Here is a 13,675-nt window from a genome sequence, read left to right on the forward strand (position 1 = left end):
CAAATAAACCACCAGGCTGGCTCCACACTTAATACTGTGCAAATAGTAGATTGAGGTGAACTGCTGCTACATCCAGAAACGGCATGGCTGCTGCTGCTGCTACCAGCTTGAAGGCTTCCAAAACTGAATTACTGAATTAATGGTAAAGCAGTAAAAATATCACCTATTTATCCATCATGTCCCAAAACTGGTTTACACACTCCTAAAAATGAAAAATAATTTGGCCCACAATCTCTTACAAAATTCTAACAAATTGCATTTTCAAAGCCACATTCCTGGTTCTTGGAACTACTATGCCTTATTGTCAATGGAAATAACAATTCAGCGGTTCAACCAAATCACAAGAACACAAATTTGGGGGTTATCCCAAAAAACTAAGTCAAATAATACTCAACAGTACTATTCAGAAATTCTAAGCTTGTATTAAAGCAGCAGTCCCAAAAACCAAGAACACTGCATCTGGGATGCCACTTGACACATCCTTCAGACAAAAGAAACTTCACTCTTGCCCCAGGAGCACTGGCTGATCAAGGCAGGAAAACACACATCACACCAGTACATGTTTCCATCCGGGTTATCTGGAGAAGCACAAATGGGAGTAGCATACATGACTGTAAGCAGGCTCCCCGTGCCCAGTGTTTCTTACATGTCATGGTAAAGAAAGTGATGGGATAGGGATGGCAGTGGCCATTCATGGCTTCAAAACCCAATCAGGGAGCACCAGTACAAATACCAAAAGGCATGGCCAAGAGGCATCTTTGCCACTGAAATGTCAATCATTTAACAAGCCTGCCCCCCCCCTCTCTCTCTTTCTCTCTCTCCCCTTCAATATGAATGCTCCAGCAAAGCAATACCTTTCACTCCTTCAAACAGCCTTCCAACACTCCTTAATAGCCTTCGTTAAGGCTAACTGACTCTAGCTTCCCTCAAGAGAGGAGCTCAAGGCACCACACAACTTGTTTACTATGAACAGCTTTGTCTAAACCAGGGCTGAGTTATCTCTTTAATCCTCAGTGCCACCAGCAGGACCAAGAGTCAGGAAAGAGAAGACAACAGAACAGGAGTGAAGAGGGATCACAGCAGTGTTTGGAGGGGAGGTAGAGGACAATGGAGTGGCCTCAGACCTGCTGGTGGCAACAGAGCTGGGTTTCTTTCCCTATCCTAAGCCAGGATTTACACACCTAGCTGGAACAATGTGCACTCATACCTAAGACATCACTCTATCACAGAGGAGATTTTGAACTCAACTATAATCTCCTTGATTTTTTTTTCCCCCAAAAGGGGAAAGCTTAACAGGCCAAAACAGAAGCTAGGACTTTAGAGTGTGGAATTGAGCAGCACAAATTCCAGCTACCAAATATTGATCCTAGAAGGACATCTACAAATTTTAAACATACTACCTTCCTGCCAGACTTTTTTAAAAGAGATTTCCTTTTTATTAAAAAAAAAAAAACTCTCAAATAATATGAAGAATTTGATATATTTCTTCAACACAAACAGGCTCCCCTCAAACCTAACTAGGGCCCTACTAATGGTAAGAAGCCAGTAAAATCATCTGTAGGCCAAAGGCCTATACCCTGGCTGACACATGGAAGAAGTGAGATGGGGTTAAGTCTAAACCTGGACACAACACATGCTCTTTCAGAGCAGCTTCCACTGACAAAAGAGAACCAAGGAATTAGCCACAGAGAAGACACACCAACCTTCTTACCCTACTCCACCACCAGTACCATTACCTTTTTCTTTAACCAGGTCTTTAAGTGACTGCCATTTCACATCAAAAGGTATGTTTGTAATGAAGGCTCTGTATCTTTTAGTTGGGTTGGCGTAGGGCTCAAAACGACTGCCTCCTCTTTTTATGTTTTTCTCCTTCCTCTTCTCATTCTGAGCAGGTCGTTCTCCTTCACTGAATTCAAAAAGGAAAGAATTAGAAAGGGCTTATATGTCAGCACAAACTAAAAGCCAATGTTGACTTACTGGCCTGCAATTCCGTTTGACATGTAGAACAAAGGCCAATACTGCTTTTTATTTGGGACATTCAAGCTAGAGGCTTCAGCCAGGCACAAAGTTGTAATGATACATTCCTTAAAACCTACCACTGCGTACTGGTGGCTCCTGCCTGTAATTCTAGCTACTCAGGAAGCTGAGAAATAAGAAACCCTTCTGAAGAGAGTGTACTTTCCTGGGCTTACCAATGCCCCTATGGACTGAAACTAGAGAGGGGGACCTAGCCTTAAGTGCCCTTACTCCAAGGTAGGAAGAGGGAAGAGGGAAGAGATTTAGCTAGCAGAGGAAAACAGATCTGTAATACTACTGGCTACTGAGGATCCAGACAGAGGACTGCAGCCCTCAGCAAAAACCACTAGACCCAAGACTGACTCAGGTGGTAAAGTGCTGAACAAATTCCCCTTTCATAAAAGTGTCTTTTGCTGTGCTTGGGGGAGTATAAGAAGATGCAGCTGACAGTTAGTAATGAGTTTAGTCAAAACAAAATCCGGAATTACTGGGAAGGGAGGAATGGCTAAGAGGGTAACTAGGTAGCAGAGGATGTGCTTACAGCATATGTGGGCTCTGGCTTCCGCTTCATAGAAGTGGAAAAAAGCAAGCACTCAATTCTGCTAGGTGGATGCCAGCAAACAAACAAATCTACCTACGGCAAAGAAGGGCGGGAGCTCTGCAGGCTTCCACTTCCCTGATCATTTCTTTTCCGGTTTCTGTCAGGAAAATAAAGCAGTGGAGCCTGCCCAGGGGCAAGCACTTCCCTAGACTCTACAGATATGGTTTTGGTTTAGAATAGAACACGACAAAGCTTAGGACTTCCTAAGCACAGCACAGGACATCAAAAGTTGACAACAAGCCAGGCACCGTTGGCTTACTCCTGCAATCCTAGCTACTCAAGAGGCTAGTATCTGAGGATTGTGGTTCAAAGCCAACCCAGGGAAGCAAAGTCCATATCCAATTAACTACCAAAAAACCAGAGGCAGAGCAGTGGCTCAAAGTGGTAGAGCACTAGCCTTGAACAAAAAGACAGGCCATGAGCTCAGGCCTCAAGACAGACCAAATAAAGGCTGTCAGCAATCCTGCGTACAGCCAGAGCAGCAGGCATGTACGTGTAAGTTGGCTGGGCTGTTCTCTCAGACGCCAGCTGAGTTCAGCCCACTATAACTAGAGCTCCCAATGGAAGGTAACAAGTGGGGAACTAAACTATCTACCTTTCTGCTTCCCACCTAGCCCCAGGCTCTAGCAGAAAACACTGGGGGGGGGGGAGGAAGAGGCCACAGCTAGGAGCGTAGAGTGCTTGCCTAGCATGCATGAAGCCCTTCGTTTGATTCCTCCATGGCACATACACAGAAAAAAAAAAAAAAAACAGGAAGTGTTGCTGTAGCTCCAGGGTAGAGCACTAGGCTTGAGAAAAGCCCAGGGACAGTGCCCAGGCTCTAAGTTCAAGCCCCAGGTCTGGGGGGTGGGGGGGGAGGAAGCAGCTACTTATTTACGTGGTGGCCTAGCTACTCAGGAGTCTGAAATCTCAGGATTGCGGTTCAAAGTCAGCCCAGGCAAAGCTGAGACTCATCCCCAATTAATCTCTAGAAAACGGAAAGTGGACCAAGGGCAGGGCAGCAGTCTTGAGCTAAAGAGCTCAGGGACAGTGTCCAGGCCAGAGTTCAAGTGCCATGACCCCCTCCCCCCACCAAAAAAAGAAAAAAACACACTATTAAGGGCTTGCATTTATTCTGGGATATGGCTTCCTTTGGTGGGAAAGGCGACGGTGTTCACTGCCAGTGAAGGTACCATTAGTATAAACTAAATTCTTACTTGACCATAAGGCAAAGCTGCTTCCTTCATAATCTGAACCACATTCAGCAAGCTGGCAGAAGGAGGGCTGTTAGGGCCCTCTAACTCCCTGATTTCCTAGAACACTTCTCCAGCACTTTTTCTGTAGCGCCTGAATTTATAATCACACATAGCTGAACACAAACCGGTCCCAAAATGAACCCACAACTATGACACAAGCCATCTGCATACTCAGCAAAAATTTTTAAAAAGCCCTGAACTAAAGTTCTCTCAGATGCCAGCTGAGTTCAGCCCACTAAGACTAGAGACCCCTATGGAAGGTAACAAGGGGGGACTAAACCATGTACTTTTCTGCTTCCCACCTAGCCCCAGGCTTTAACCAATTATCTGCATTTTCTGCCAATCTGTCTCTTACTCTTTCTTGGCAAATGAGGAAAGTGTTAGTAAAAATTCATAAAATAGATATCAACACATCCCCGTCCACCAGAAGGCCTGTGGATAAAACTGTATATGTATTTATTTATTGTCAGTTGTGGGGCTTGAGCTAAGGGACTGGGCACTGTCCCAGAGATCTTTTATTCAAGACTAGTGCTCTACCACTTTGAGCCACAGCTTCACTTCTAGTTTTCAAGTAGTTAATTGGAGGGAAGAGTCCCATGGGGACTTTTCTGCCTGGGCTAGCTTCAAACCTCCATCCTCAGATCTCAGCATCCTGAGAAGCTAAGATTACAGCCACGAGGCACCGGTACCAAATGTATTTTAGGGGGCTGGGAGCATGGCCTAGTGGCAGAGTGCTTCCCTAGCATGCACGGAGCCCTGGGTTCAATTCCTCGGTACCACATACATAGAAAAAGCCAGAACTGGTAAAACAATAGCCTTGAGAAAGCTCAAGGACAGTTTCTAGGCCCTGAGTTCAAGCCCCAGGACCTTAAAAAAAAAAAATGTATTTTAATAGTTACTTTCTTTTTTTTTTTGCCAGTCCTGGGCTTGAGCTCAGGGCCTGAGCACTGTCCTTGGACTTTCTCAAGGCTAGAGCTCTACCACTTGAGCCTCAGCACCACTTCCGGCTTTTTTCTATATATGTGGTACCGAGGAATCGAACCCGGGTCTTCATGCATGCTAGGCAAGCACTTTAACCACTAGGCCAAACTCCCGGCCCAATAGTTACTTTCTTAAACCTCAAATTTTGAAGACTTTTCATCTAAAAAAAATATTGATGCAAGTATAATCTGTTTACAGACTGCTCAGCCTGTTATAAACAGGAAATAAATCATTACAGCCACAGCTAACACAGTAGTCTACATTCTTCTGAGCTATATAAGACTAAAGAATAAACTACCCAACCTAACTCAGAAGACTAAGATAGAGATGTGAGGATCATGGTCCAAAGCCAGCCTGGGCAGGAAAAGTCTGTGAGACTCATCTCCAATGAACCACCAAAAAAGCTGCAAGTAGAGCTGTGGCTCAAGCCATAGTAGAAGGTCATCCTTGAACAAAAAACAACAACAACAAAAAAAAAAAAAAAACAAAAAACAATAATTGTTTCACCACAGACCTTCACCCTACAGAATTATACCACAATGATACCTGTAAAAAGACAATGCCGGGCCAGGAGTTTGGCCTAGTGGTAGAGTGCTTGCCTCGCATGCACGCAGACCCATGTTCAATTCCTCGGTACCACATATATAGAAAAAGCCAGAAGTGGTGCTTGGCTCAAGTGGTAGAGCTCTAGCCTTGAGAAAATCCAAGGACAGTGCTAAGGCCCTGAGCTCAAGCCCAGAACCGCAAAAAAAAAAAAAAAAAAAAGATTGAATGCCTATGCCACATACGCACTACACAGGATTGTTTACCACCTCTAAGTTTCAACAACACTCCCCATAGGCATGTTCTACTGTCATTACTTTGGGAGTTCTGACTCAAGGGAATAGGTAGTCTGATAATCTCAATACTCTGAAATTCTCACCTCATCTTCAAGAGTCCTAGTGCACCCTTGGAAGCAAACCTGATGTAAAAAGTGGTTCATCACAGAAATCCTTTAAATTCTGAGCTCCTCTAATGCATGTAACAGTGGAGAGCACAAGCTGGACGCTAGTGGCTCACCCTGTAATCCTAGCTACCGAGGAGGCTGAGATCTGAGGATCTCAGTTCAAAGCCAGCCCAGGCACTAAAGACACTAAAGACCATGAGACTCTTATCTCCAATTAATCACTAGAAAACAGAAAATGGTGCTGTGGCTCAAGGGGTAGGGCAGTAGCCTTGAGTAAAAGAGCTCAAGGACAGCACCCAGGCCCAGAATTCAAGGCCCATGACCCAACCCCTCCCCCCCAAAAAAGTGGAAAGAAAGCACCCTTCATCTCCCAGTTACTCAGCTACCCACATTACTCTGCATTTACCTATCTGGTTCTTTCCCAGTGAAAGCACCATCTGTATCCATGACAGCACCCCAAAATGCTGAGGAATCAATAAAGCATAATAACATAACAAAAAGCAGGCTGGGGAGTCCTAATTCCTTTAAAAAGGGAGGGAGGGAAGTAGGGAGGAAGTGAAGGAGAAGAGAATAGAGGAGAAGAGCAGGCTGGTTAATGTTGAATATAAACACCTCAAAGCCCATCAGGTGGCTCAAGCCTATAATCCCAGCTACTCAGGAGGCTGAGTTCTGGAGATTGCAGTTGGAAGCCAGGCTGAGGACTTGCACTAAAGTCCAGTTAATCACTAGAAAACAGGAAGTGGGCTTGGCTCAGGGATAGCACCCAGGCCCAGAGTTCAAGCCCCAGGAGACACACACACACACACACACACACACAAAAGAAAAAAATTATTGTAGGAAAATCATTGCCTTAAGTTACTATGCTGTCTCCTTCCTTTCTTCCTTTCATTCTTTTTTTGTGGGTCATGGGGCTTTAACTCAGCCTGGGTGCTATCCCTGAGCTCTTCAGCTCTAGGTTACCACCCTACTCTTGAGCCACAGCACCCACTTCCCATTTTCTAGTGTTTAATTGAACAGTTTCACCCTGGCTAGCTTTGAACCTTGATCCTCAGATCTCAGCCTCCTGAGTAGCTAGGATTACAGGTGTAAACCACTGCATCCAGTTTCCTACAATAATTTTCTTGACAGAGAAAGGGAGATCTATTCACATGTGGTCCCCCCACCTTTTTGGGGGTGCCATTCCAGAAGCTTGAACTCAGAGCCTAGGCATTCACCCTAAGCTTTTTTGCTCAAAGATAGCATTGTACTACTTGATTAAGATCTCACAGACTTTTCTGCCCAGGCTGGCTTCACACCATAAGCCTCAGATCTCAGCCTCCTAAGTAAGTTAAGAATTATAGGCATGAGCCAGGAGTTTGGCCTAGTGGTAGAGTGCTTGCCTGGCATGCATGAAGAGCTAGGTTCCATTCCCCGCACCACATACAAAGAAAAAAGCCGGAAGTGATGCTGAGACGCAAGTGGTAGAGCTCTGGCCTTGAGAAAGACCAAGGGACAGTGCTCAAGCCCAGGAATGGCCAAAAAAAAATTATAGGCATGAGCCACCAGCACCTGGCCCACACAAGCCTTTTAACAGTGCATTAAAAACATGCTATAAACATTGCTTTAAAGCATACCAAATCAAGATCTCTAGCTGGGAAAACCTAAGCATTGAGCCTACTTCAAACAATTCAATTTTAAACTGTATAACTGAAAACCATGGAAGAACTGCCACCAAAACAAAACAAATAAAACAGGCATAGATGTCTGTGCCCTGGTATCTATTTCCCTGGCCATGAATAAAATTAAAAGATAAGGTGAAAGCAAAGCTCTCTGGCAGCAGGCATTCAAATCAACTAAAAACCCTAATCTTGTACTCATAATCTAATGTCATCCAAAAATCCTTTTCACCAAGTACACTGTCACACTTTTTAAAGTGCAGCATCTATCTTTAAAGAATGGGAAAACAGCTGGGCACAGTGGCTCACGCCTGTAATCCTAGCTACTCAGGAGGCTGAGATCTGAGGATCAAGGTTCAAAGCCAGCCCAGGCACAAAAGGATCTGAGACTCTTATCTCCAATTAACCTCTAGAAAATGGGAAGTGGGGCTTGGCTCAAAGGTAGGGCAGTAGCCTGAGCTGGAGAGTTCAAGCCCCATAATCCACCAAAAAAAAAAAAAAAAAGGGGAAAACATAGGGAGCCTGAGTAAAATAAACCAATTCAAATGACTGTTAAGAGACATTACTGGAACAGGGCTGTTCCTAGAGTCTAACATCAAGTTATCCTGACAAACACCTGAAATCCCACAGAAGAGGGAGAGGGAGAACGAACATGGCCAGGCACCAGTGGGATCACACTTGTAATCCTCGCTCCTCACAAGGCTTCTAAGATCTGAGGAGCACAGTTCAAAGTCAGCCAGCTAGGGCAGGAAAGTCCATAAGACTCTTTCTTCCCCCACCTCCCCTTTTCTTTTATTGCCAGCCCTGGGGCATGAACTCAGGGTCTGGGCTCTATCCTTGAGCCTGTCCTTGCTCAAGGCTAGCACTCTACCACTTGAGCCACAGCACCACTTCTAGCTTTTTCTATGGATCTGGTACCCAGGGCTCGTGTATGCTAGGCCAAGCACTCTACCACCAGGCCATGCTCCTGGCCCCCAAGAGACTCATCTCTAATAAGGTAATCAGAAAAAAGCCAGATGTGGCTCAAGAGGTTAGAGTGAGCACAAAGAGGCTCAGGGACAGTGTCCAGGCCCAAAGTTCATGCCCCAAAACTGACCAAAAGGGAAAAAAAAAAAAAAATAAGAGAAAGAACCAACGAAACAATAAACATGACAAACATGCTGTGTGCTGGTGGCTCAGCTCTCACCTTAGCTACTCAGGAGGCTGAAATCTGAGGATCACCATTCAAAGCCAACCTGGGCAAGAAAATTCCTGAGACTTTTATTTCCAATTAACAACCAGAAAATAATAAGTTACACAGTAGGTCATGGTGTTAGAGGGCTAGCCTTGAGCAGAAAATAGCTCAGGGGCATTGTGCAAGCCCCAAGTTCAAGTACCATTACCGATAAAATAAGGAGCAAAGGGGGTGCCAGTGGTTCACAAATATTATCCTAACTGCTCAGGAGGCTAAGATCTCAGAATAACAGTTCAAAGCCAGTCCTAGCAAGAAAATCCATGAGGCTCTGATCTCCAATTCATCATTAAAAAGGCAGATGTGGAGCTGTGGCTCAAGTGGCAGAGTGCTAGCCTTGAGCAAAAAGGTTCATTTGTCAGCACATAGGCCCTGAGTTCAAGCCCAGGACTGAAAACTAAATACATAAACAAACAAACAAGGCAGGGTTAGGAAGGCAGCTCAGTTGTGGATCACATGATTGGCATATATGAGGCCCTGAGTTCTATTCCTAGCACCAACATGCACTCAAATTATTCTATTCTTTAAAATCCCGGTCTTCATCTCAATCATTCTACCATCTTTCTTCTGGCCCTTAAAAACTAGTGGAGGTCCACATTCTACCCTGCAACTTCTACCACAGCATAATCACTACAAAAATATTAACTGATGAGGCTGGGAGTTTGGCCTAGTGGTAGAGTGCTTGCTAGCTTGCACAAAGACCCAGGTGGGATTCCTTGGTACCACATACAGAAGTGGTGCTGTGGTAGAGCTCTAGCCTTGAAAAAGTCCAAGGACAGTGCTCAGGCCCTGAGTTCAAGGCCTAGCACTGAGGGGAAAAAAAAAGTGTGTGTGTGTGTGTGTGTGTGTGTGTATATATATATATATATATATATATAAAAACTGATCTCCCTCCTCAAGATATAGGCTTGTGAAGTTTTTACTTCCAGAACTTTACCGTTGCAAAAGTACATTTTGACCCTGTTGACCCTGGCATAGAGGTATCCTCTATTAAACCAGACTCAACCTTTTCAACAAAAGGTAGAACTCAGGTGGTTTGTCAAGTGATTCCATTACAGGATGGCTCTCTGAAAATGGATGTGAGAAATTTGCCTATCAAATGTAGCTCCAGTGCTATAATCTGTAACCAAATTTAACTCTCACCTAGCAGGGCTCAGAGTGTAGCCTAGTGGTAGAGTGCTCGCCTAGCATACTTCATAGCCCTACATACTCAGAAAAAGCCAGAACTGGTACTGCTGCTCAAGTGGCAGAGCACTAGCCTTGAGCAAAAGTGTCCAAGGACAGTACCAAGGCCCTGAGTTCAAGCCCCAGGACTGGCCAAAAAAAAAAAAAAAAAAAAGCAAGGTACTAAGAGTACTTGTATGAGGAAATATATCTTAAAGCCCTCCAAATAGGTCCCACAGCAAGACTCCTGAAACAAATGCTGAAAAAAGCCAAAATGAAGCTAGGAATATGCTTAGTACAACACTTACCTATAGCATGCTCAAGATCTTGGTTTCCAACCCTAGCATTAACTCCATCAAAAAAAGGTAGGAAGACCAATCCCCTATCCAGAGGCTTCTACAGTAAGGCGCTAGGAATTGAGGACACTTTTATCTTGGTTTGTTGCTATTCTGTTGTCCTCAGAGCTGAAGATTTAACCCAGGGTCTTGACAGGGAGAGTCGAGGCAGTCAATTTATACTTGTCTACATTCCCAGCCCTTTTTCTTGGTTTCCAAGGAGCAGAAACTATATTTTCCTTCCTCACCTAAGAGAACTCTGGAATTTTTTTACAGTGGAAACATAACAGCAAAGTAGCCAGTACTCAGTGCACGCTCATTAGCATAAGTGCTTAAGTAGACGTACTTTCAACCCGCAGAGTGTATCAAATACATTTACTTTCAATACACAGAGTGTATCACAAAGTTTCACCCCTTAAAATAGTCTGAGTGCAGCACAGCTGGGAATGGGGGCAGGGGTCGAGTGCCAGTGTCTGATGGCTACATTTTACTCCAGAGGATGAAAACAAAACATTCGTTCAGGACAAGGACAGCGGAGATAGCTGCCCAACACTGTCAAATGGCAACTCTACGAGGGAAAGGAGAACAAAAACACGAGAAGGGGTATCAATGTGCGAGAAGTAATGCACCCACTACCGGGCGAATGTAACTGTAACCCCTCTATATAACATTACCCCGATAATTTAAAAAAGAATTTTTAAAAAAAGGAAAGAAACAACAGCAAAAAAAAAAAAAAAAAAAAAAAAAGATAACTCTTGTGTAGGGAACTAGGGGATGGGGCGGTGGGGGAATGGGAGAAACAGAAATTAGCCTTGTGTGCCCACGGCTGCTTGCATTTGAATTGAAGCTACAAAGAACCCTTCCCTGAGCCTTCTCTCTCAAGTGATTGCTAACACTGAGTTTAGATCCGAGGGAACACAGCTCATCCTTTCCTCCCTGAAGGAAACAACAACAAAAACAACAGGGAGTTCAAAGCAGGGCTCTGGGCCGTGATGTGGAAAATGGGCGACCCTAAATAACGGCGCCACCTCCCGTGCTCAACAGAATAACAAGTCTCTACCTACTTGCGCACCTGAGGACGCAGGAGGCACGGGAAGCACGGGGAGGACGCAGGAGGCCCGGACCCACCGGGCAGGTTCGAAGGCAGGTGGCGAGCCGGCCGGGGGTTGGGGGAGGGGGGTCGGGGGATCGGGGTGGGGCGTGGAGTGGGGTCCCCCGACTCCGACCCGGCCCGGCAGCCGTTTATCCCCGGCTGACCGCGCGGCGGGAGGCTTTGCGCGCGCACTCTCCCCCCTCCCCCCCACCTCGCCACCTCCATCCCGGCTCGGGAAACTGAGACCCGAGGCCGAAAGGTTCCCCGGGAGGAGGCGGTGTGGGAGGGGAAGAGTAGAAGGAGGGAGTTGAAGCCATTCGCCCAAGATCAGTTCAGAAGCGAGCGGGTCCCGAACTCGGGAACCTCCAACTCCAGAACCCGCGCCGTCGCCATCACCACCACCACCCCCCCGCCTCGCTACGCGCAGTGGCGGCGCCAACCAACGGCGTCTGTCTGCGGCCCCCTGAGGTACTTCAGACCTTGGCGACGACGGGAAGCGACCCCCGGCCGTCCGGATCCCCGCCTCACAGCCTCGGCCGCCCCCACCACCTGCAGCGAAAGGCCCGGGCCCAGGCCGCACTGACGGGCAGGCAGCCGGCGGGGAGCCGGACCCCGCGAACCAGGACCGCGGGATACTCACCCCTTCGGCCCTGGAGCCCCATTGCCGCTTGGTACGCCGGGCCCGCCGCTTTCTTCCTCCATTTTGGGCTCCGTCGCCGTCACCTCCGCCGCTGCTTCGACCCCTGCCGCCATTTTCTCCGCGTCTGGGCTTTGTGTAAGGGAGCGGAGCTGCGCGGAAATGCGCCTGCGCACCCACGTGACCCGACGTGACCAGTAACGCCTGCGCGCGCCGCGACTGGAAGCCACTGGCCACGCCCCCCGCCGCCCGCAGGCGCAGACTCGCCGTCTGGTGGCTTGCTTTTTTTTTTTTTCCCCCCCTTCATTCATTTTCCCGGGATCCACTTAGGTTGAGCCAGTCTGCCGACCCAGCGAGTCAAGCTGGAGGAGCATCATCGTCCTTCGCTAACCTACGCGGCACCCATCTTTCTGTAACCAGAGATGGGGGTGTCCTGGAAGGTCTAAAGGATTGTTAACAGACAGGGTGACATCAAACGTGCCCTTTCGCCCTCGAGTAATCGGAAGGTATTAGATTTACAAAGTACACCGCTTTCTTGGGTAGGACCCCCCCCACCCAACCACCCAGAAACCGCCAGCAGCTGCCACTCACCTTGATGCCTATGAAGCCCCCCTCAACCCCTCCCCGCCTATCTGCCTGAGCCCGGACGCTCAATCTCAGGGTTCCAGCTTTGGAGATCTCGTCCACTCTCTTCCCTGCAGGCCAAGCTTCCTACATCTGTATTCTTTTTGTTGTTGTTTGTTAAATGTTTTTGGTTTTGTACCAGTACTTGGGCCTGAGCTCGGCCTGGCTGGCACTCTACCTCTTAAGCCACAGCTTCCCTTCTGGTTTTTTGCTTGTTAAATGGAGACAAAGAGTCTCACAGTCTCTGAAACTATGATTCTCAGATCTCAAGTCTTCTGACTAGCTAAGCTTACAAGCGTGAGCCACCAGCACCTGGCTTAACGGTTTTGGTTTTTTGGTTTTGGGATTTTTGTTTTGTTTTTTTTTTTTGTCCTTTTGCAAAACTGACTTCCCCTCGCCCTTCCCATCTCAGCAGATCTTTTTCTTCTTTTCTGTTTCTTTTTTTTTTTCCTTGCCAGTCCTGGGCTTGAGCTCAGGACTTTCTCAAGGCTAGAGCTCTACCACTTAATCCTCAGCACCACTTCCAGCCTTTTTCTATGTATGTGGTACCGAGGAATTGAACCTGGGTCTTTGTGCATGCTAGGCAAGCACTCTACCACTAGGCCAAACTCCTCTTTTTCTTCTTTATAAGTGAGTTATGTACCAGACCTGGATCTGGGCAAAAACAGCAGAAAGATCCATCAGGGATGTATAGTTTTGAGCAATGGACCCAACTGTTCTGAGCTCAGTTTGCTGTACAACTGCTAACTGGGGGTTAAAAAAGAGATTTCCCCAGTACCCCTCTTTCAGGGCAGCTGAGCATTAAATGTAGACAGACCTCTGGAATGGGACTAACTCAGCAGGCAAATAATGATCAGGAAGCTGGACACCAGCGGCTCACACCTGTCATCCTATCTACTCAGGAAGCTGAGACCTGAGGATCAAAGTTGGAAGCCAACCCTAACGGGAAAGTCTGTAAGACTAATCACCACTTGACCACCAAAATATAAAATACAGGTCTAGAGTCATAGTTCAAGTGGTGGAGCACAGGCCATGACTGGAAAAGCTAAGAACAGTGTCTAGACCCTGTGTTCAAGTCCTAGTACCAGCAGACACACACATACACACAGTGTTCACAAAATAGGTCCTATTAGCATGATTACATCCTGCTTTTCTGT

General features: G+C 46.7%; 1 protein-coding gene across 2 annotated transcripts in view; it reads right to left on the bottom strand.

The window, feature by feature from the left end:
* Positions 1 to 12,347, bottom strand: part of Hnrnpm (heterogeneous nuclear ribonucleoprotein M) — a 43,230-nt gene extending 30,883 nt beyond the window's left edge. The window contains exons 1-2 of one of the 2 annotated variants that reach the window (XM_090341603.1): positions 11,898 to 12,347; positions 1,737 to 1,906 (exon numbers count right to left, since the gene is read on the bottom strand). In XM_090341603.1, coding sequence (XP_090197729.1) covers positions 1,737 to 1,906; positions 11,898 to 12,205 — 478 coding nt within the window. In that variant the 5' untranslated portion in view covers positions 12,206 to 12,347. The remainder of the gene's footprint in view (positions 1 to 1,736; positions 1,907 to 11,897) is intronic. The other variant, XM_090341606.1, reaches the window with a different exon arrangement.
* Positions 12,348 to 13,675: the final 1,328 nt, after the last annotated feature.

This window comes from Megascapheus bottae, chromosome 1 (assembly GCF_031878675.1).
Source record: "Megascapheus bottae isolate mThoBot1 chromosome 1, mThoBot2.hap1, whole genome shotgun sequence".
Lineage (NCBI taxonomy): Eukaryota > Metazoa > Chordata > Mammalia > Rodentia > Geomyidae > Megascapheus > Megascapheus bottae.